This window comes from Rhineura floridana, chromosome 11, assembly GCF_030035675.1.
Source record: "Rhineura floridana isolate rRhiFlo1 chromosome 11, rRhiFlo1.hap2, whole genome shotgun sequence".
In the NCBI taxonomy this organism is placed as follows: domain Eukaryota; kingdom Metazoa; phylum Chordata; class Lepidosauria; order Squamata; family Rhineuridae; genus Rhineura; species Rhineura floridana.
In genome coordinates, this window is record NC_084490.1 from 10,774,894 (window position 1) to 10,800,027 (window position 25,134).

Genomic DNA, 25,134 nt, shown 5'->3' on the forward strand with positions numbered 1-25,134 from the left:
ACTTGGCAGAGAATAACAAATGGACCAGTTCCCAAACAGTGTCATAATAAGCATCCATAGCTGTTAGAAATAATCAATATTGTTAATGTGTGCTTCTTTATCATAATAGTTATCAGCCACTGGCAACATCAAGCTGTGAACCTATTTCCTTAAGGGTGTATGAGCAACCCCATCCAGCTCAGGATAAATACTACACTAATCTGAGAATAAAAATCAAACCAGAAAACACAGTCACAGCAACCTTTATTCATGGCTAAGCCCTATGAGGAAATTAGTCACTAGCAGTGGATTTCTATTCATTTCAATGAGTCCTCTCTAAGCATGACTAAGTGTAGATTCAACCCAATGTGCCATATTAATGGCTAAATGTAGATGGAATGTCCAGTTTGATTCTCTATTTCTTTCTTCTCATTATATGGGCTCTGTTGTTCAACTCTGGCCTCACCAAAATAACATAGCATTTGGGAAAGAAGATGCAGCCCAGTAACCCAGCACTGGAGCCTAGAATGGAGAAGATCTCCACAGCCACCGTGTCTCTGCCTTTGGTACTCAAGTAGGTTGGAACAAAGGACAACCACACACTGCAGAAGACCAGCATGCTGAAGGTGATGAACTTGGCTTCATTGAAACTGTCAGGCAACTTCCTGGCTAAGAAAGCTACAGTGAAGCTCACAATGGCCAGGGAACCCATAAACCCCAAAACACTGTAGAACATAATAGCTGAGCCTTGATTGCATTCCAATATAATCCCTTCAGTCATGGCATGTATGTCAAACTCTGGGAATGGGGGAGAGGTTGTCAGCCACACAGTGCAAATAGCAGCTTGAATAAGGAAACAGGAAAGTACAATATGGGCTGCAAGTCTTTCCCCTACCCATTTCCTCATGGTGGACCCTGGTTTGGTGGCCATGAAAGCTAGGACCACTATTGTTGTTTTGGCCAACACACAAGAAACTGCCACTGAGAAAATGATGCCAAACACTATTTGTCGAAGGAGACACGTCACTTTTCCAGGTTCACCTATGAACAGCAGAGCACAAAGGAAGGAGAGCAAGAGGCAGATGAGGAGAGTGTAGGTGAGGCTCCGATTGTTGGCTTTGACTATGGGAGTGTCCCAGTGTTTAATGAAGATCCAAAGTACCAAAGCTGTGATGAAGCACAAGAAAAGAGCAAGACTAGCCAAAGTGATCCCCAATGGTTCTTCATATGACAAAAAATATATATATTTCAGAATGCATGAATCCTGGACATTGTTTGGATACTGGTCTTCTGGGCATTGGAAACACTCATTCATATCTGAAAAAGTCCATTATTTAAAAAACTTCCTATGTAGTAACTGGGAGTGTGCATTAGTTCTATGTGTCCCTGAATAATAAGGCAAATAGGGAATCATTGAGGATCTTCCCTTTTAAGCAAATATCATTGTTAATCAGATCAGGATGTTCATTTAGGGTGCAATCCTACTGGTATTATGCTGGGCTGAGGGGATACAGGATGTGGCAGATCTCTGGCTAAGCTGGCAGGATCCAGCTCAGCCAGGCTATGCTGGCATCAGTCCCGCATCCCAGCTCAGCCAGAGCTCAGCCAGGGCTTAGCCAAGATTGTCATATATTAAGCCAGTGTAAACCCAAAAACAGGGATGTTTGAGGGGTGTGGTGGAGGCAGGATTGAGGGGAGCGGGACTTCTGCAGAGCTTGGAAAAGTTACTTTTTTGAACTACAACTCCCATCAGCCCCAGCCAGCATGGCCACTGGATTGGGCTGATGGGAGTTGTAGTTCAAAAAAGTAACTTTTCCAAGCTCTGGACTTCTGCCATATCTTACTTCCATTCAGCATGGTCATGTGACCTCAGTCCCAGTGTAAATTAAGCCAAGAAAAAGTTCTGCCAGCTCAGCTGATGTTCTTGACTTCCAAGGCCTCCTGAATTGAGTTAGGATCTGGCAAACTTTAAATCAGCTTAAGATAACCTGTAGGATTGTGCCCTTTTATTACGATGGCTTCCTCAATGTAGTATTGCTCCCTTAGTCTCCACTTACTGTTGTTTCTGTTCATTTTAACTCTAAGATTTCCTTAATGTTCATATCTCACTATCTCACTGGGCTTTGCAATAAATGATATTGTCTAAAATATTTCCTACAGAGCACTGAAGAGCTCTGCAAGAGCTCTGGATTTTTGTTTCGTTGTTTATTAAAGCACTGCAGCAGAGGGCTTGTTCTGAAAAAAGGTAAAAGTTCATATACATTTTAAAAGAACTATATTTTGCCCTGTTTTAATGAAAGAAACAAAAAAGAACCAGATCTTGGCATGCAGCATTCTAAAGAACTTCAGATTCTAAAGACGAGCAAGGCCTATGAGGAAAGGCCAGTATGAAACTGCAAGGTTTTGGACAAATTTTAAGCAAGAATGCGTGCCACTCACCCTTCTCTTAATTGGATAAGAAAAAGCAAGAGATAAACCCTGCATCCTTCATGAGAGTTGACGGAGGAAAATTAATTTCTTTTACTTCCCCCCCAAAATTTCAACCTGTGTATCTGACATTTGGCAGCTTTATTATATGTCAAGGGGCTGAAGTGCCTGCAGATTTCATCTAATTTGGCCAAAAGGAGGGCTGGTCATAGCCATTTTTATATTCTCCATTATAGTGGAAACCACAGAGCTTTATTTTAAACAGAGTGGCTCAGAACCTAAATTAATATTTGAAGCTGAAGAGCACAGAGTGACTCAGAAACAGACCAGATTTGTTTACACACACACACACACACACACAGGTGCATCGTCAAGGTAAACTTAGTTTACGTAGTTGTTGTAAACTGTCCAGAGAGCTTCAGCTCTGGGGCGGTATACAAATGCAATAAATAAATAAATAAACTCTAGTGGTAATTGCTCCCTGTCATTTGGAGCTGTTGATTAAGGGCTAGCAGGTCAAATTTGGGAGGGGGTTGCACCATCCTGGAGCTGCAAGAAATCATGAAGGAAATTCAGAAACCATAATTTGGCCTAGAAACCATGTAGATCACAGCCCCACCATTAAACTTGTCTTCTCTCATTTGATTTAAATACAAACATACAAAGAAAGTATGCAAGAGCCCCCCCTGCCCCAACTTTTTATTGAGAATTGCCTAATGTATTTGGCAAGTCCTATACACTACATCTTTTACCTGTCTGATTTGAAATCTTCCCAGCTGGACAGGGATGACAGTCATAGCAGCAAGATGGCTTCCCTTCCTTCTTGGTCTTGCTATAACCTGAACGACACTTTTCATTACACAGAGAAAGGGGATGTGCCTGTCCATAAATAAAAGAGGGAGAATGTTATGTCTTTGGATTTTGTATCTTACTGGTCAAAGAACAACTAAGAAATGCATTGATGGAGGCATATCATAATGACATTGATTCTAGAGCAGTGTTCTTCAACCTTGGGTCTCTAGATGTTGTTGCGCTATAGCCCCCATCCTCCCTGACCATTGGCTCAGTGGGCTGGAGGTGACTTCTGGGGATTCAAGACTGAAGAATGCTGTTCTAGAGAGCACTTTGTATTCAATGGGCTGTTGGCATCAAATAAACCAATGACAGACTCCTTTTTGCAAGAGCCTGGCCTTATGTAGCCAAAACTGCCCCTTACACACAAGAGGGTGGTATCAGGAATTTACATTCAGGGAAAAGCTAAGGCAGAAAACAATGAGTTCAAGGATAACAGATATAGAATTTAAAAGACATTTGAAAGCAGTGAGTTGCTGTCAATTTGAGGTGCCAGGGTTCATATTTTGATAAACGTGATGTAGGTATCAGGACAAAATGGTTGACTTGGGCAGCAAAAAAAGAGGTGACTCCACAGCAGTGAATATCATCACAAAAGGAGCACTATATTAAAATATACTGAAGATCTCTTTCTCAGCATTTCTTGTTGGAAGTGTGGCAAGAGCAACTCCTTTTTGGGTTCTTTTTGCATTTTATTATTATTATTATTATTATTATTATTATTATTATCTTTATTTATACCCCGCCCTTTTTCCAAACTGGAACTCAAGGCGGCTTCCAGATAAAAACAAGTACACATCATTAAGAACCTATAAAAATATAAAACATATAAACATATAAAATCAGCATTAAAACAGGTTTAAACTATTAAGATGTTAAAACCAAATACTCTTAAAATACTGCAACCCAGTTTAGGAGCATACAGGTAAAACAATAACATACAGCGCCCTCTTCAATCACTACCCTTAAAACCTTCAGTTCCAAAGGCCTGCCGGAAGAAAACAGTATTTAGCTGTCGGCTGAAAGACTGCACAGAGGAGGCCATTCTTGCCTCCCTAGGGAGGGAGTTCCAGAGCCTAGGGGCAGCCACCGAAAAGGCCCTATCTCGTGTCCCCATCAGTCACACTTGTGAACGTGTTGGGATCGTGAGAAGGGTCTCTCCTGAAGATCTCAAGGCCCGGGCAGGTTCATATAGGGAGATACGGTCTGACAAATAGCCTGGACCTAAGCCATATAGGGCTTTATAGGTCATAACCAGCACTTTGAATTGTGTCCGGAAACAGACTGGCAGCCAGTGGAGTTGTTGCAGCAGGGGAGTTGTATGGTCCCTGTAACCAGCCCCAGTTAACATTCTGGCTGCAGCTCATTGCACCAGCTGAAGTTTCTGAACAGTCTTCAAAGGCAGCCCCACGTAGAGCGCGTTACAGTAGTCTAAGCGGGATGTAACTAAGGCATGTGCCATCATAGCCAGATCAGACGATTCCAGGAACAGGCGCAGTTTGCGCACTAATATTAACTGTGCAAAAGCATTCCAGGCCACCACAGAAACCTGGGCCTCCAGGTTTAAGGCTGAGTCCAGGAGCACACCCAAACTGCAAACCTGCGTCTTCAGGGGGAGTGTAACCCCATCCAGCACAGGCTGAATCCCTATTCCCTGATCCGCCTTTCGACTGACTAGGAGCACCTCTGTCTTGTCTGGATTAAGCCTCAGCTTGTTCACCCTCATCCAGTCCACCACTGCTGTCAGACACTGGTTTAGAACCGAGACAGTTTCCTTGGAATTAGGTGGAAAGGAGAAGTAGAGTTGGGTGTCATCTGCATACTGGTGGCACCGAACCCCAAATCTCCGGACAACCTCTCCCAGTGGTTTCATGTAGATATTAAATAGCATGGGGGACAAAACTGAACCCTGAGGGACCCCACAGGCCAACGACCAAGAAGTCGAACAGGAATCCCCCAGCACCACCTTCTGGGTTCGACCCTCCAGGAAGGAATGGAGCCATCGTACAACGGTGCCCCCAAGTCCCATTCCGGTAAGGCGACCCAGAAGGATACCATGGTCGATGGTATCGAAAGCCGCTGAGAGGTCCAACAGAACCAACAGGGACACACTCCCCCTGTCCAGTTCTCTGTGTAGGTCATCTACCAAGGTGACCAAAGCCGTCTCCGTCCCATAACCAGGTCTGAAACCAGACTGAAATGGATCTAGATAATCCGTTTCATCCAGGAATCCCTGTAGTTGGGAGGCCACCACATGCTCTATTACCTTGCCCAGGAATGGGATATTAGACACTGGTCGATAATTATTCATAATAGAGGTGTCCAGGGAAGGCTTTTTCAACAAAGGCCTTACAACTGCCTCCTTTAGGCACATTGGAACTCTGCCTTGTTGTAGGGAGGCATTGGCCACTTCCTTCACCCACTCGGCTAGGCCCCCTCTTGCACTTTTAATAAGCCAGGAAGGGCAAGGGTCTAACAGACATGTGGTGGGCCTCACCTCTCCAAGGATTCTGTCCACATCCTCAAGTTGTACAAGCTGAAAAGAATCCATTATTATTGGACAAGCAGGAGCCAAAGTTACATCCACTGAGCCTGTATCAACTATAGCATCCAAGTTGGAACGAATCTGAACTATTTTGTCTGTGAAGTGCCGTGCAAATTCTTGACAGCGGGCTGATGAGTGGTCTATATTACCCTCTCGGGGGCCAGAATGTAGGAGACCACTGACCACTTGAAACAGCTCTGCTGGTTGACTCCCCACAGACACAATGGTGGCTGAAAAGAATAATTACTTTGCTGCCCGCACTGCCATGGAGTAGGCCTTCAGATAGGCTCTAGCCCGTGTTCGGTCAGACTCGCTCCAAGTCTTCCACCAACGTCGCTCTAGTCTCCGTCTCATTTGTTTCATCACCATCAGCTCCCTGGTAAACCAAGGAGCTGGTTTGGCTCCATTCCGTGAGAGGGGACGCTCCGGAGCAATCATGTCCACCGCCCTGGCCATTTCCCCATTCCAGAGGTCAGCCAGAGCTTCAACAGAATTGCCTGCCCAGGTGACAGGAAAACCCCCAAGAGCTCTCAGGAAACCATCTGGATCCATCAGCCTCCTGGGGCGGACCATCCTAATTGGTCCCCCACCCCTGCAGAGGTTTTGAGTCTCAGTGAGTCTAAACCCAACCAGGTAGTGATCTGTCCATGACAACGGAACTACAGAGAGTTCCTTCACACCAACATCCCCATCATTCCACCCAGCACAGAACACAAGGTCCAGAGTGTGGCCAGCAGCATGACTGGAACCAGATATTACTTGGGACAGACCCATGGTTGTCATGGAGGCCATGAAATCCTGAGCCATTCCCACCAGAGCAGTCTCGGCATGGATGTTGAAGTCCCCCAGTACAACAAACCTAGGTGATTCCAACACCAACCCCGAGACCACCCCTGCTAGCTCAGGAAGGGAGACTGTTGAGCAGCAGGGTGGGCGGTACACCAACAGAATCCCTATTCTGTCCCGGCCGCCCAACTTCAGATACACACACTCAAACCCTGAAGACTGTGGGATAGGGCACCTGGTCAGGGGAATGGTATTACGATAGACCACTGCAACTCCAACTCCCCGCCCCCCCAGGTCTTGCCTGCTGCTGTACAGAGAAACCTGGTGGGCAAAACTGAGAGAGATTAACCCCCCCATCTTCATCCAACCAGGTCTCTGTAATAGAAGCCAGGTCGGCGTGCTCATCCAGTATCAGATCCTGAATGGCTGTTGTTTTACCATTCACCGACCTGACATTCATAAGCAGCATTTTCAACCCAGGGGGGTTATCACCCCGGCTATCCAGACTACTTGGGTGGGGAGACAGCTTGGGGGCAACCACCACCCTGTTGCACACCCATCTCCTCTGATGACATAACTGTCTCCCAGTTGGAGGTGCAATGCCCAGACTTCGGTGTTGCCCTCATGGCTCAGGAGAGAAGGACAAAAATGTCTCCTCTCTCCTCAGACAGTTGAAGAAGACAAAGGAAGGAGGGACAGGTCAACTTCCCTGAGCATATCAGTTTACAATGGAAGGAAATTAAAGAGCACAGATAAAGGTAGGCAAGCCTAGCCAGCTGGAGGACCCTAACTCTAAACTAGCCCCATGTGTGAAAGCAGCCATACATGCAACTCGTAGGCTAGTTCCACTGAATGCAATGACATGAAATGTGTAAAGGATTCTAGTCTTTTGGGAGCTGAGAATTTGATATTGGAAATCATGGTTTGAATGGTTTTATCCAGAGAGAGAAATGATTTCAGATTCTTAAACCTGAACCCTTTTGCAGTTTGTCACTTGTACCATCATCTGGGCACAGAACCTACCTGATTGAATGTGCTGGGCCACACAATGGCATCTTCGTCAATGGTGAACACTTGTTCTGGGGGAGCCTGAGGGTCTACCTTCCCAATCTTGACTTTAAGAAAGGACTGATTTGGGAATGTGACCCAGTTGATAATATCAAATCCATCTTCCAATTTCCCTTCTTCATCAAAGGAAATCTTTTCTCTGGCACTGTTGTTAAAAGAGGCAGATCTCAAATAGCGATGGAGCTGAAGAGGGAGAGAACAATGAGGATGCAACTATATGACAGGATGGTGATATTGTTCACTCCAGGACAATGATTAACATCCCTTGTAGAAGCTTCTAAAAGGCTTAGTGTTTAAGTAGAACTAGCAGCTGAACGGACACAATTAGTAATAATTGTGCACTTAATTCTGGGAACTAAATTAATAAAATGATGATGATAGCAATGAGGATAATGATGACAATGATTTGAGGTGTGGTGTGCTCCACTCCAGAGATGGTGAATTCAGCGGGCCTCCAAATGTTGTTGAACTACAATGCCCATCAGCCTTAGTCAATGGTTGATACATGGAGGAATGATTCAGTCTCCCAATACAATCCTTTCTCAATAGAACTGTGAGGTCAGTAGAACTGTATCTCCATTTAAAGGTGGTATAGCTTTCTTTTTTATTTTAATTTTTTAAATAAAAAATATTTAATAGAACATCTGCAGTGAAAAGGAATATTTCCAAACTTTCCCCCCTCCCTATAATGCATTTTAGATATCATACAAGACCACATAATCTTCCAAACTCCTAATGTGAAGAATTATATTAGTCAATGGTTCGCAACATGGAATTTATGCAATAACTATTGGACGTTGCAATTTGCATAATGCATAATGAAAGTTATGCAACTGAGATAGCTTGGATGGTTTTAAAAGATGAGACAAATTCATGGAGGAGAAGGATACCAAGAGCCAATGGCTCTGTCCCACCGGCACTGTCAGAGGCAGTATTCCAGTTGCTGGGAATCACAACTGGGGAGAGCCCTGCTTGTACCCTTCCCATAGGGATCTGGTTGCCCATTGTGAGAACAGGATGCTGGAGTGACGTGGCCCTTTGGCTTCATGCTGCAGGGCTCTAATGTTCTCATGAGAAGCCAAGATCCCAGCCATGATAAAAAAGAGGGATTTTTTATGATACTTGGACAGCTGGTGAGCTTTTTTGCATTTGTCTGCTTATGACATCACCTGCCATGGCTTTTGATGCAGAAGTGGCCATTGTCCTCTATCCACCATGACTCTGTCTTTGTATTTGGATGAATGCATGTCATGCAAAGCATGTGCCACAACATAGACTGCATTGTAGATGTTGTAGCTGTGGCCGGTCATGCTCATCTCAAAAACAGATGCAGGAAGAGTTTCCAATGTTTCTTTCTCCGTGCATATTTCTTCATTCTCTATTTCTATCTTAGAATTGGGAAAGAAACAATTAAATGCATGTCCCCAGAATTCCCTGACAAAACCATCTTCTTTTTCTGAGGTATGGTTTCTGTTCTGAATAAATCTCTGGAATCCTAATACCTCCTTTGAATGACTTGCAAAGGATAAAGCACCATGGATGAAATCTATGCTCCAACCTTTTTGAAAAGGAAGTGATGTGAAATCCATTTGGGCTGTCATAATCCAGACTTTTGTTTTGACTGGTATATCGTCAAATTGTGGTAGCTGGATCAAGGTTCTCAAAATGATCATGGTGTAAATTTCTCCATATACAACCACTGCAGTGGCATGGCTTCCCATGATGCGATAAGACATTGGGAAAAAGTCTGTCAGTACTGCACTGGTAGCAGTAGAAACAGTTTCCTTGGATAATCTTTCTATGAACTCTAAGCAGATACCACTCTTGGAATACACAGAAAGAACATTCTGAACAAAACTCTCTCCATTATCATCTTCACGAGAAATGATTCCAATCCAAATCCAGTTGAAATGCAACAGTAACTTGAGGATCCCCATATACTGATGATTGCTATTTGGGAATAACTGGTGGAAGAAAACACCTTGGTTGCCATTATTCATCACTGAGTCAGAACCATATGTGAGCTATAGAAAAATATTAAAAATGAAGAGGTGGCATTTCAGAGATTCATCTTTGGAAATACTAGGTTTCTAGTGGCACTGTTTTAATGTAACAGAATTGCATTCCCTATAAATGTTCATAACAATTTCTGAATATTTTTGTCACTTGAAATTCATCAGAGTATTTCCAAATATAGTCAATTTTTCCCTTAATCGAAGAGCTCCACCCCAGCAACAACAATAAAATTCAGGTTAACAGAGCTGACTGATAAGAATGTCTTCAAAGCATCAGTTCGTCATCCCCCCGCCATGATGGCCACCTTTGGGACGTGGCGGCCATATTCATATGCTCGTAAGTGAACAGAATTAGCATAATTGGGGTATTACTATTCTCCACTGGGAAGAGGCCATAGCTCAGAGGAAGAGCATCTGCCTTGCAAGCATATGGCTTAGGTTCAATTCCTTGACTTCTCCAGGTAGGGCTGGGATAGACCCCCGCCTGAAACCTTGGAGAAATGGTGCCAGTCATTGTAGACAATACTGAGCTAGATGGACCAAGCGTTTGACTCACTGTAAGACAGCTTCCTATGCTCCTGTGTTTACAGAGGACTTCATATACTGTAGCATTGTACCTTCCACATTCTTCTCATTAGAAGAAACATAGGAGTTAAATGCTATCAACACTTAAAATGGTTATGAAAAAGGCAGCTTAGAAATACACCAGTGGAGAATGGTGCAAAATTGTCAGGTTTAGATTTCTTGGAACTTCACATGCATGAAGAATCAACCATAACAACAAACCCCTATATTCTTCACCAGAATCCTTTGCCTGTTTCTGAGACTAATCCCATTAATCACAGCTGACTCCTTGGGCGGGGGAAAACCATGTAAGTCTCAACAGTTCTCCCTAGCTTGTACTGTTTGAGCATATACTTACAAGACATGTAGTGTGAAATGGTTTAGTCCATGGTGAATTAATTGGCAATAACTGTCCAGAGCTAGACCATTTTAGACAGGGTGGACAGGTTGCCATATTGTAATGGAATGAGTTCATTGCTCAAAGAGTATTAGCATATGATGATGAAGGGTGAGGTTTAACATTTTCCCTGAAATGCTAATATTCTCTATTGTAAGCCTTGCTTGTCTGAATGGCAATCCATTCAACTGAAGTCCCACCTCAAATCTGAAGACCCAAAAGTGGGTCTATGACCATCCTGGCAAATGTGAAGTTGAAGGGGCAGGATTGCAGCTTGAGACTGATAGACAAATGGTCAAGAAAAATCTAAGTACTTTGAACGAGTTCAAATCTGCAGGGCCTGATAAGCTGTATCCTAGAGTATTTAAGGAACTGCCTGAAGAACTCACAGAACCACGGTCTATGATCTTTGCAAAATGGTGGAGAATGGGTGAAGTGCCGAATGACTGGAGGAGGGCTAATGCCATCCCTATCTTTAAAAAGGGGGGGAAAGGATGAACCTGAGAACTACAGACCTGTCTGCCTGACATCAATCCCTGGGAAAATTCTGGAGCAGAATATAAAGCAGCCAGTCTGTATGAATCTTGAAAACAATGCAGTGATTACTAGAAGACAACATGGATTTATTAAGAACAAATCTTGCCAGACTAATCTTATCTCATTTTTTTAAATAGGATAATCTCCCTGGTAGACTGTGTGAATCCTGTGGACATAATATATCTCATCTTCTGCAAAGCTAAGTGCCCCATGATATTCTGATTAGCAAGCTAGCTAAATGTGGGCTGGATGGAACAGCTATCAGGTGGGTCCACAGTTGGCTACAGAATCATACTCAAAGAGTGCTCATCAATGGTTCCTTCTCAAACTGAGGGGAGGTAATGAACAGGGTACCTCAGGGCTTGGTCCTGGGACCAGTACTCTTCAGCATTTTTATTAATGACTTGAATGAGGAGGTGCAAGGAATTCTTACCAAATTTGCTGATGATACAAAATTGGGAGGGATAGCTAATTCCCTGGAAGACATAAACAAAATTGGAAATAGTCTTGATAGGCTGGAGCATTAGGCTGAAAGCACCAGAATGAAATTTAACAGGGGTAAGTGCAAAGTTTTACACCTAGGAAAAAGAAACCAAGTGCACAGTTATAAGATGGGGGATACTTGGTTCAACAACACTACATGCGAGAAGGATCTTGGAATAATTGTTGATAAGAAGCTGAATATGAGCCAACAGTGAAATGTGGCAGCCAACAGTGAAATGTGGCTTCAAAGCGGCAAGTGCTATTTTAGGTTGCATTAACAGTAGTATAATTTCCAAATCACGTGAAGTACTAGTTCCTAGCCGCATATGTGTTCCAGTCACGACAAAGAAGCAAAATTTCTAGATATTCTAAATGACTATGCCCTAGACCAGTTGGTCATGGAACTGACCAGAGGGACGGCAACCCTGGACTTAATCCTCAGTGGGGACCGGGACCTAGTGCGAGATGTAAGTGTTGTCGAACCGATTGGGAGTAGTGACCATAGTGCTATTAAATTAAACATACATGTAAATGGCCAATTGCCAAGAAAATCCAACACGGTCACATTTGACTTCAAAAGAGGAAACTTCACAAAAATGAGGGGATTGGTAAAAAGAAAGCTGAAAAACGAAGTCCAGAGGGTCACATCACTCAAAAATGCTTGGAAGTTGTTTAAAAACACTATATTAGAAGCTCAACTGGAATGCATACCGCAGATCAGAAAAGGTACCACCAGGGCCAAGAAGATGCCAACATGGTTAACAAGCAAAGTCAAGGAAGCTCTTAGAGGCAAAAAGTCTTCCTTCAGAAAATGGAAGTCTTGTCCGAATGAAGAAAATAAAAAGGAACACAAACTCTGGCAAAAGAAATGCAAGAAGACAATAAGGAATGCTGAAAAAGAATTTGAGGAGCACATTGCTAAGAACATAAAAACCAACACCAAAAAATTCTACCAATACATTCAAAGCAGGAGACCATCTAGGGAGGCGATTGGACCCTTGGATGATAAGGGAGTCAAAGGTGTACTACAGAACGACAAGGAGATTGCAGAGAAGCTAAATTAATTCTTTGCATCTGTCTTCACAGTGGAAGATATAGGGCAGATCCCTGAACCTGAACTAACATATTCAGGAAGGGATTCCGAGGAACTGAGACAAATTGTGGTAATGAAAGAGGAAGTCCTAGGCTTAATAGACAATATAAAAACTGACAAATCACCGGGCCCGGATGGCATCCACCCAAGAGTTGCCCTTGAGGGGCGAAATAAAACACGGACACATAAGCTTGGGTTGAATAAGGGCCACTTTATTGAATTACAGCAGACAAACCCAATTTTAAAGTGACCTGCAGAGGGAAATCTAGGTGCGGGACTAACTATGAGCAAGTAGCTTGCCATACAGCTCTTGGGCGACCAGGCCCTGCCAGGGCAAGGGCAAGCCCATCCGCTTACCCCTTACCCCGGCCACACCTTGTAGGTGAGTAGGGGGGCCTTCCTACGTCATCCCCACCCGGGGTTGAATAACCCTTGGGTGGATGAGATAAGTTGGCCCCAGAGGCAGCCCATATCCTGTCTTCGAGCCTCAAAGCCGTGAAAGACAGGCCTCCGGAACCGCCAATCACCTCCAAAGGTGCCTAAGGGGGCCACCTAGCTGTCCTTAACTATTTTACTTCCCACACCTTCCCTCCACAAAAGGGGGACAAATCTCTATTTAGTCCCCCTTTACCCCACTGCCGAGAAGCACCTCGCGCAGACCCCCCTGCAGGTCCCCAAGAAATATATCATTACCTGTGTCAGACAGGTGAATGCCGTCTGCCCTATAAAGTTCAACCTCCCAGTGCCGAATGCGTGAGTGTGGGATGGTTAACCCACCATGCGGAAGAAGGGCCAAGCGAATCCATCGGTTGACCATCTTCTGCGCTCTATCTACAGCTTGGGGATCCCAAACCCCCTGCCACTCCCTCCGTGGGAGTATGTCTGACCAAATCAGACGAATGCCAGGCCACCTTTGCCTGATGAGCTGCATGTCACTACATGCTTGAGTGAGGAGGGCCTTGCCCTGTATCAAACCAAGGTCATTTCCACCGAGATGGATGACCAATACATGCGGAGTAATCCGTGTCGCCTGTTGCTGGAATAGTGCGGGTAGGAGCCCCTCCCAATGCATTCCTTGTCGGCCAAGCCACTGTATCGCCGACCATCTGCTGAGGCCCAACTGGGAGCCGGCGCTCGAGTTCGCTGCCCTTCGAGCTGCCCAAAACACCATGCTGTGGCCACAAATAAGGATGCGTGTCTGCTCCTTCCCCGACCAGCAACCTGTCAAAGATGCAAATGGTAAGCTTCTGCAATTCCTGTCTTCAGAAGGGGCGAGTATAGCCCTTAAAAGCATCAGAAGACCAATGCTCCACCGCTTGTACCTGTGCCTGGGAAAATCCCACACCTGCTGCTGTAGAAGCAGCTCCAATTCGAAATGAGTGGGTTCCAAACTGTGCAGGGTTGTGCCCAATCCCTTGCAAGGCACGTTTAATCAAGGCCCAAAATTGGTAAATGGATAGGGGCTCCTGGTTGGCATGGATAAACAAATATCCTTCGTTTGACCCCCTAACATCCAAAAATATCTGCAAAGACCGTACAGGGCAAAGTGTAGGCACTGAAGACAGGGCCAAATACACACGTCGTCCCTTACACTTCTGGTCAGTTTTAGACCTTCGCAATACTATGCAGGCACCCCCTCCATCTATGGATATGTCTGAAAACTGGAGAGCACGCCCAGACCAGTCTCGCTTTGAGCAGGCTACTACTTCTCCAATCCTGAAAGCCCCAAAAAACAATGTAAGTGCTACTGCCTGAAATAGCTTGGCTTCATAGCTGGAGGAGCAAAGTGCTGCCAATTGTTCGACCATTCCCAGTAACATGTCCAGAGAAATGGGACGACGGGAATCCGGTGGGAACAGTTTTTCCCTGGCCCACCCTGTCAACATGCGGCGGACCCTGAAGTCTCTTGCATTATCACGAAGGCCCCTTGCTTTGGCTAAAAAGGAAAGCCCCGCCAGCTTACCTTGCAGGGCACTGACGGACAGGCCGCGTCTCCTGCCCTCCACCAGGAATTCCGTAATATGACTTACCGGAATAGGCCACTCAGGAGTATATCCCTTGGCGGCCCAGAATTCGTGCATTGCCCTACCTGCCCTTCGGTAACTGGTGAGCGTGCTGGGGGCGATGGAAAGGCCTATGGCTCTCTCCGACTCCTCTCTCCAATCTCCCATATCGCAGAGGGAACGGCCTCCGGCTGAGCTCTGACCCACGGCGCCAGCTGACAGAAGCGATCCATCTGGTTCCGTGACAGAGCATCAGCAACACCATTATCAATGCCCGGAACATGCCGTGCTCGGAACAAAACGTTAAAACGCAGGCATTGGAGAACGAAGGAACGGATGAGACCCATAACCCTAGCGTTCCTGGATGTAAGGGAATTGATGACCTGGACTGTAGCCATGTTATCGCACCAAAAATGAACCATGGAGTTTTTCAACTCCACGGCCCACAGATATACTGCAACCACTATTGGAAAAAATTCCAGAAAGGTCAGATCTTTGTCTAGACCGTGGAGCGTCCATGTCTGTGGCCATTGTCCCTTACACCAGGAAGACCCGAAGACTACACCAAAACCATAGCCCCCAGACGCGTCAGATTGTACTTGTAATTCTGCTTCTAAAAGTCGGTCCTGCCTCCAAAAGGACACTCCATTGAAATCCTGTAAGAATGAGGACCACACCGCAAGGTCAGCGCGTAATGCTGCTGTCACCCGAAATCGATGGTGGGGTTGATGCAGCCCCGCCATGGCATCATAGACTTGACGGAGGAAGGCTCTGCCAGGTGCTATAACCCGGCAAGCAAAATTTAGGTGCCCTGCCAACTCTTGAAGAGTGGAAAGATGAATTTTTTTGGCCCCCGTGACTTCCTTAATCCTCCTATGTAGCGTAAGAAGTTTGTCATAGGGCAGCCTGCAGCATTGTTGGTCAGAGTCAATTTCAATGCCCAAAAAAGTCAAGACTGTGGCGGGACCCTCAGTCTTCTCTGTGGCCAAAGGGACCCCGAGTTCCGTTGTTAAGTCATGGAACTGTGTCATTAGGTGTTGGCATACACCAGTGCCAGCACTGCCCGCAAACAAAAAATCGTCGAGATAATGCACCACCGAAGCAAGCCCCGTCCTTCTTCTAACTGCCCATTCCAAAAAAAGTACTAAAATGTTCAAATAGGACGCAGGAGATTGAGCATCCCATTGGCAATGCCCTATCCGTGTAAAAATGGTTGGCAAAGGAAAAACCCAGCAGTTCAAAATCATCTGGGTGGACAGGTAGAAGGCGGAAGGCGGATTTGATGTCACACTTGCCCATGGAGGCACCTCAGCCACAAGCGCGCACCATGCGCATTGCAGCATCAAAAGAAGTGTAGTAGACAGTGCATAGACTGTCAGGAATGAAGTCATTGACTGACTGTCCATGTGGATATGACAAGTGGTGTATTAATCTAAACTCACCCAATGCTTTTTTGGGCACAATACCCAAGGGGGACACCCTGAGAGTAGGAAGGGGGGTGATGTAAATGGGCCAAGCACCCAACCTGCCTGCACTTCCTTATCAATTTTCGCTTGCACAAGCGCCTCCATGCCTGTGATGGATCTTAAATTGGGTGACATGAAGGCAACTCGTGGACCGTCATAAGGAATGTGGAAGCCTGACCAAAACCCTTGTAATAAAATATGTGCATCCTCAACTGCCAGGTAACCAGCTAGTAAGGTTCGTAGAACGTGCCATTTAATTGGGGAGGGGCCCTTTTCCTTGAGTAACTCCAGGTGGGGGTTGCTTTCTGCCCCCTGGCTGGTCCTTAGTACCTCCCCTGTAGAATCGCTGTCTGGGGCAAGCACTGGAAGGATGTGTGGCTCTGCAGTTGGCACACTCGTATCGGAAATGACATGGGTTGCGTGCGCACACCCCTCGGGCATTAAAGTCCCAGCACAACCGCCGTGGTTGAACCCCCTGCCCCGCATTAACGCGGGGAAGGGTAGTGGCCGACTGCCGGCTGAGAAGATGCCCACTATCGCACCTGTCCCCATTCATGGCCCTTGCTGCAGACATAAACTGCAGCCATAGTTCGGGTTCTTTTTTGTCCCACGGTAGAGACCCATCGCATGCCACACGCATACGAAAGACCTTGTCGTAAGACAGCCAAGCGGGGCCAGAAAACTCTATATACGCCCTGTATATAATGTCTAAATACTTCAGGAGAGAGAGCCCTCTCTGGGGCTGCCTCTCCATCACTACCCCAGCGTAAATCAGGTATGCCAGTAACCAATTAGTCCAGGTACGGTCAACCTTACGCCGTCTGGGCTGTTCCACATCACTCTCCCCATCCTTATCTTTATCCTTCTTGGGGTGTTCTCTATATAACAGGGTAAAGACATCCACATACTCCCCCCGCCAAATTTTTTCTTTCATCGCGGGGAGTAAGTGGAATCCTAGGGTGACGGATGCATACCCAAAAGGGATGGCGTTCGCTGCTATTGATCCAAAAGGGTCGGCCACCACCTTAGATGCCCCCGCTGGTTGTTCAGCGGGAGTATGGGTTGCATCGAGCTCAGCAGGTGGCACCACTGATACCGCCACCTGACCAGAGCCTGTATGCTACCATATTTGAGTGCACGCAGCCTGGTGTGGGGGCTGCAACGTTCTAGAATTCATCATCTGGGAGGGAGTAGATGTCGTCCCAGACCCAGACTCACCTGTGCTCACAAGAGGTCAAGCCACACTCGATCCAATAGTAGCCACCTCATCTCTGGTTCCCGGTGCCGTTATTGTTGCCACAGGAGGCACCTGCCTTGCATTCCCTGTCTGTTCAGAGACAGGGCAAGACTCCAAGGCGTCTAACCGGGCTAAAATTAAGGCAAGGACATCAGCGTTAGCTTCCTGCCGCTGCCCCACGGCTGTATTAGCCCGTGCAATGGTCTTAGCCCGTTTTGGCCGCCCCACAACCCCCTTGGACGTACCAGGAGTGGCCGCCATGTCTGCTGCAAGCAAAGGTAAACCGGGACCGGGAGCAGGTGATACTCAACCCCGATTTTCTAACGCCTCTAGGCGCGCCAAAATAGCAGCCCAAGGCGATGCATCCTCCTCATCGGAAGAGCCAGGCATCGGGGGGGCGTTTCTGGGTGGGCCGGGATGCCTTCCCTTTCCCTTTCACCCCACCTTTACCTTTTTTGGGCATCGTATTATTATCAATAGTAATAGTAATAGGAGTAACAATAACAATAGCAACCACCCACAATATAAACCACTAATAAACTAGAACAATACAAAGGGTTAACCCAATAACAATAGCAACCACCCACAATATAAGCCACTAATAAACTAGAACAATATAAAGGGTTAACCCAATCTTATATGAAAAAGGGGAGGAGAAACGTGTGTGTCTTGCTTAACTAGCTGCTGAGAAGCCAATATAGGCAAGCCTCGCAGCTCAGCCACCAGCAGGGGCTGAAAAGTACAAGAAAGTGAGTGCTTGGTGAACTAGCTATTGCCGGGGGGGGCAGGGAGGGGCCGCAGCGCCCTGCAGAGCAGACCTTGATATCGCACCCGGCCACCCAGCCGCAATCACCCCCCCCCTCCGGGGTAAATCAGGCCAAAATAGGCCAAAGAAAAGGCCCGAGCTGCTCTAAGGAGCGCCGAAATGGCCGCAAATCGACGCAGCAAAATGGCGCTGATCAGTGCAACTCGCGGCAAAACAAAATGGTCACCGCAATCGTCCAGCGACGTCCTCTTGTCCCTCGTCGTCCTCATCGCGATCCGAAGAGGAAGGTAGGAGGAGCGGCTGGGCTTAAATAGGCCCAGCGGCTTCGCCCCACCCTTGCAGCCAAGTCGCGCTCGCGTCATAGGTGCGATGCGCGACTACCCCCCCCTTCAAATTGGAGGCGGCTGCTTCGCCCCCACTGGCAACTATGCTCCGCTCGTCAGCTGTGCGACGAGCGGAGCGTCATTTCTCAAAGAACTCAAATGTGAAATTGCTGATCTGCTAACTAAAATATGGAACTTGTCCCTCTGGTCCTCCTCTGTGCCTGATGACTGGAAAGTGGCAAATGTAAAGCCAATCTTCAAAAAGGGATCCAGGGGCGATCCCGGAAATTGCAGGCCAGTTAGCTTAACTTCTGTCCCTGGAAAACTGGTAGAAAGTATTATTAAAGCTAGATTAACTAAGCACATAGAAGAACAAGCCTTGCTGACATAGAGCCAGCATGGCTTCTGCAAGGGAAAGTCCTGTCTCAGTAACCTATTAGAATTATTTGAGAGTGTCAACAGGCATATAGATAGAGGTGATCTAGTGGACATAGTGTACTTAGACTTTCAAAAAGCTTTTGACAAGATACCTCACCAAAGACTTCTGAGGAAGCTTAGCAGTCATGGAATAAGAGGAGAGGTCCTCTTGTGGATAAGGAACTGGTTAAGAAGCAGAAAGCAGAGAGTAGGAATAAATTGACAGTTCTCCCAATGGAGGGCTGTAGAAAGTGGAGTCCCTCAAGGATCGGTATTGGGACCTGTACTTTTCAACTTGTTCATGAATGACCTAGAATTAGGAGTGAGCAGTGAAGTGGCCAAGTTTGCTGACAATACTAAATTGTTCAGGGTTGTTAAAACAAAGAGGGATTGAGAAGAGCTCCATAAAGACCTCTCCAAACTGAGTGAATGGGCAGAAAAATGGCAAATGCAATTCAATATAAACAAGTGTAAAATTATGCATATTGGAGCAAAAATCTTAATTTCACATATATGCTCATGGGGGCTGAACTGGCAGTGACCGACCAGGAGAGAGACCTCGGGGTTGTAGTGGACAGCACAATGAAAATGTCGACCCAGTGTGCAGCAGCTGTGAAAAAGGCAAATTCCATGCTAGCGATAATTAGGAAAGGTATTGAAAATAAAACAGCCAATATCATAATGCCGTTGTATAAATCTATGGTGCGCCCGCATTTGGAATACTGTGTACAGTTCTGGTGGCCTCATCTCAAAAAGGATATTATAGAGTTGGAAAAGGTTCAGAAGAGGGCAACCAGAATGATCAAGGGGATGGAGCGACTCCCTTATGAGGAAAGGTTGCAGCATTTGGGGCTTTTTAGTTTAGAGAAAAGGCGGGTCAGAGGAGACATGATAGAAGTGTATAAAATTATGCATGGCATTGAGAAAGTGGATAGAGAAAAGTTCTTCTCCCTCTCTCATAATACTAGAACTCGTGGACATTCAAAGAAGCTGAAAGTTGGAAGATTCAGGACAGACAAAAGGAAGTACTTCTTTACTCAGCGCATAGTCAAACTATGGAATTTGCTCCCACAAGATGCAGTAATGGCCACCAGCTTGGATGGCTTTAAAAGAAGATTAGACAAATTTATGGAGGAGTGGGTTATCAATGGCTACTAGCCGTGATGGCTGTGCTGTGCCACCCTAGTCAGAGGCAGCATGCTTCTGAAAACCAGTTGCCGGAAGCCTCATGAGGGGAGAGTGTTCTTGCACTCAGGTCCTGCTTGCGGGCTACCCCCAGGCACCTGGTTGGCCACTGTGAGAACAGGATGCTTGACTAGATGGGCCACTGGCCTGATCCAGCAGGCTCTTCTTATGTTCTTATGTTCTCTCTATTTGGTACTGGTTAGGTCTCATCTTGAGTGCTACATTCATTTCTTGATAGCACACTTTAAGAAGGATGCAGACAAGCTGGAACAGGTTCAGAGGAGGGCAACAAGGGTGATCAGGGGACTGGAAACAAAGCCCTATAAGAAGAGACTGAAAAAACTGGGCATGTTTGGCCTTGAAAAGAGAAGACTGAGGGGAAATATGATAGGACTCTTCAAGTACTTGTAAGGTTGCCACACAGAGGAGGGCCAGTATCTCTTCTTGATCATCCCAGAATGCAGAACATGGAACAATGAGATCAAGTTACAGGAAGCCAGATTTCAAATGGAGATCAGAAAAAAAAACGTCCAAACTGTTAGACTGTACAACAATGGAACCAATTACTTCATTAGAAGAGATAATAATGCTGGGAAAAACAGAAGGAGTAGAAAAAGAGGAAGGCCAAACAAGATATGGATTGATTCCATAAAGGAAGCCACAGGAGGTCGCTGATTCATAGGGTTATCATAAGTCGTAGTCGACTTGGAGGCACATAACAACAACAAACTTAGGGATGTGGTGGGCTCTCCAACACTGGAGGTATTCAAGAGGCAGCTGTATTCCTGCAAGGAGCAGGGGCTTGGATTCATTGTGTGTATAGGTCCCTTCCAACTCTACTAATCTATAATTCTGTGATTCTAAGAATTATTGAATGCATCAAATGGCCCTGAAACTGAAGCCATTCCTGGCACTAATAGACCTAAGATAGTATAGAAATGTCCTTATTATCATGTCAATGGCTCTGCACATTAACAAAGGAATATTAGCCATGCCCACAACCAAATGTTATTGAGTTAATACCCCCAACAAGTCTGATGGGTTGTAGTTCAATATCATCTGGAGAGGCAAAGATTCCTCACACTTGGAATAAACAATGTTTCTTTCTGCTCAGGTTCTAACTTTAAGTAGAATACAACTTGTGAATTGTTACTGCAGTCATGTCAAGACACCAAATCACATCGCAAAGGAAGTAAACTTTTGGACCGAATGTTGTTGTTACATCCACATCTCTTACCAGTGGAATCTTGTAGAGGAACAGGGTGACTGCCATGTTGAGACATGTTTCAGAGTCTGGTCCTCCTATGATTGCTATGGGATTGTCCTTGATGTCACACTTGAAGTTAGGGATGAATCTACCTTGTGTGGAGAGAAGTTCCATTGAGGCAAGATAGGTCAATCGTGGCCTTAACTCACTATTATAGATGTTGAAGCCCAGACTGACATTAGGCAAAATCCAGGGATTTTCATTAATCTCCTTGACAGCAAATACCAAGGCCAGGACGTGCTGGTAGCTCTTAGTCAATAACCTTTAGAGAAAGCATCATGCAGTGTCACAGTGCATATTCACAATATGATATTCACTGAAGCCCTCTTCAGATATTCATCTTGAACACACAAGGGCAAAACATATACTGGTGGGAAGACCCCCGTCTCCAACATCCATGAGTACCATCCATGCCCCATCTGCTCCCAACCTTCAGACCTTTACTGCAATGGACTGAAAGATGTTTTGAAATGCATATAGCTGAACATACTTATATGCTCTCTCACAATTGAGAACCCTGCCTTATCAGACAAACACTGTTAGAAATGCCCTTTCAGACATTCCCACTCAGTTCACAAAGGGATATTCCTGTGGGGGAGGACATTTACTATCACTCACTGGCTACAAATCCACTCAAGATAAATCCAATCCACATGATCAACCTGCTTGAGAATACTATCTATAGTACAATATGGTTTGTTAAAATAGCTATTTACATGAGGTCATCAACATCTTCATAAGATGGTGGTTTCTTAAAGCTTAAAGGACTTGAGAGTATGTAGATCTGAGGAAGAATTCCAGCAATGGTGAAGTCTCCTGACTGAGAATACCTGTGGAGAAGATGAACAGGTTCATTGCTAGTGCATTGAAGAACATGAGAATTGTACACCTTTTGAAGGAGAAAGAAGAATGCTATAAAGATCTTGCATGGAGAACTCCCTTCTACCATCAAGCCCATTTCTTCCCATATCACCATCTGAGCACTCCTGAGTAGCACAGGTGACTTGAATGCACACTTGTCTGAATTATTCAAAGCCAGGAATGCACAATTTAAAGAATCAGCTCTCAGACTGATGCTGATCTCCAAGTGTAAATGGCACAGGGACTATTAACACAATCCGTCCGGCTTGATTCATTGTTTTGCTAGTGGCAGCTGGAAATCCCTAGGGACTTTGTGTACAGGCGGAAGAAATCATACTTCATTTGATGATTTAAGGGGAAAAATAACCTGTTCAGAGGTATTGCCCCCCTGAGACTTTTCAGGGTGAAAACATATTTTTCCTGTGTCAGCAGAACTCTTCTTCAGCTGTCCTCAATTGGATTGTAGTAAGCATGTAATGGTCCACAGTGGCAAAAGGCCTTCAGAAAAATGAGGCCTTCAGAATGAAGAACCAATGCAATAGATGAACCAGTTTTTAGTTATTTACTTGTAGAGGTCGAATCCAATTGTGTTTTGTTTTGTCTTTGAAATTCATATCCATTGATTTATTCCAGCAATTTATGTACTGCTTAACACTTTCATTCCAAAGAGGTGTACGATAAGGTAACAAAAGATACAATAAAGATAAATGAGTTAAAATTAATCAGAAAAATAGAAAAAATAACTACTGCTGAAATAAAAAAATGACTTCACCAAGCGCTGCAAGTTCAACTGAGATAGGCCTCAGCTGATCTCAGCCCTGAGAGAGTTCCACAGAATTAGGCCCATGAGCCAGAGGTTTCTCATCACTTCTGTACCACCTGTCACAATGCAACCCTAATTATACAGCCACAATAATTGCTGTATACAAGAGCCAGCATGGATTTTCCACATTCCGCAATGTTAAATTGAAAATACCTCCCATGCCGTTCTGTTGATTCCCCTTACCTCTTTTCAAAACAAAACCTGACAAAACTTATAGTCCTGAACTCAGAAACACTTGGTTAACTACCATCTAAGTTTTCATGGGAATACACAAAACAGTCAGAGAGAATCAAGAGTTCAAAGTGTAACAAGAAAAAAAATCCAGACCCCTGTTGGACTTCTTTCTGTCAGTGGTCTCAGGATTTCCTGGAATCAATTAAAAATCAACCATGTTCACCGAGTACCTGTAATCCTATTACTGACCTTGCCTCATACTCTGAACTACATCTTCTTGTAGTTTAAATGTTTAAAAAAATGCTGATTTTTAATTAATTTAATAAATTTAACATTGGACTCTATGATAATGCAGGCATGCTCAGTAAGAACCAATCATCTGTGTTCTAAAAGCCAGACTCACAGCAGCATGGCTTGGCTAATCAGGAGACCACACCCACACCAGACCTTTATTTCACTTTAGACAGTCATGGCTTCCCCCAAAGAATCCTGGGAAATGTAGTTTGTGAAGGGTGCTGAGAGGAGACTTCTATTCTGCTGACTCTTGAAGATCCTTTCACTACATAGTTTATTATTGAAAATGGGAAATGCAACTTTAAACTTCTCTAATTTCTGGAACACAAAGAGATACAAACATCATACATGGCAAACATATGGAAAGTGATATATATTTAATAAATAAATTATACAGCCACAAGGGTGGCTGTATATTATAGCCAGAGTGGATTTTTTGCATTCCACAATGTTAAATTGAAAATAACTCCCATGACATTCTGATGCTTCCCATAAGCTCATTTCAAAACAAAACCTTACAGAACTGATAGCCCTGAATTCAAAAACGCTTGCTTTATAACCCTCTAAATGTTCATGGTGATACACAAACAGTCAGAGAGAATCGAAGTGTAAAAAGAGAGACCCCTTTCAGACTTTTTTCTGTCAGAGTTCTCATTTTTATTTATTTATTTATTATTTGATTTATATCCCGCCCTTCCTCCCAGCAGGAGTCCAGGGCGGCAAACAGAAGCGCTAAAAACACTTTAAAACATCATAAAAACAGACCTTAAATTACATTAAAACAAAACGACGTTAAAAACATTGTTTTAAAAACCCTTTAAAAACATATTTTAAAAAAGGGTTAAAAACATTATTAAAAAACATATTAACAAACAATTCTAACACAGATGAAGACTGGGATAGGTCTCAACTTAAAAGGCTTGTTGAAAGAGGAAAGTCTTCAAAAGGCACCAAAAAGATAGCAGTGATGGCGCCTGCTTAATATTCAAGGGGAGGGAATTCCACAGGGTAGGTGCCACCACACTAAAGGTCCATTTCCTATATTGTGCAGAATGAACCTTCTCATAAGATGGTATCTGCAGGAGGCCCTCACCTGCAGAGCACAGTGATGGACTGGGTATATAAAGGGTAAGACAGGCATTCAGGTATCCTGGTCCTGAGGTATATAGGGCTTTGTAGACCAAAACTGGAACCTGGAACTTGGCCTGGTAGCAAACGGGCAGCCATAATTTGTTGAAATTAATTAGAAATCAGCCATGTTCACAGAGTACCTGTAATCCTATTACTGACTTTGCCCCATACTCTGACCTTCATTTTCTGCAGTTTAAAAGTAAAAAAAAGCCTAGCTGATTTTTAATTAATTTAAGAAATTTAGCATTGAAGTAAATGATAAGGGCAGGCATGCTCAGTAAGACCCAACTGTCAGCATTCTAAAAGCCAGACTCACAGATGCTTGGTTTGGCTAATCAGGGGGGCATGCCCACACCAGACCTTTATTTCACTTTAGACAGTCATGGCTTCCCTCAAAGATTCCTGGGAAGTGTCATTTGTGAAGAGTGCTGAGAGGAGACT

The 25,134-nt window shown here is 44.9% G+C and overlaps 1 protein-coding gene across 1 annotated transcript in view; it reads right to left on the reverse strand.

The window, feature by feature from the left end:
* Window positions 1-394: 394 nt before the first annotated feature.
* The window catches only part of LOC133367332 (vomeronasal type-2 receptor 26-like), a 68,887-nt gene continuing 44,147 nt past the window's right edge, over window positions 395-25,134 (reverse strand). The window contains exons 3-6 of the mRNA XM_061591434.1: window positions 8,827-9,681; window positions 7,613-7,840; window positions 3,159-3,285; window positions 395-1,296 (exon numbers count right to left, since the gene is read on the reverse strand). Coding sequence (XP_061447418.1) covers window positions 395-1,296; window positions 3,159-3,285; window positions 7,613-7,840; window positions 8,827-9,681 — 2,112 coding nt within the window. The remainder of the gene's footprint in view (window positions 1,297-3,158; window positions 3,286-7,612; window positions 7,841-8,826; window positions 9,682-25,134) is intronic.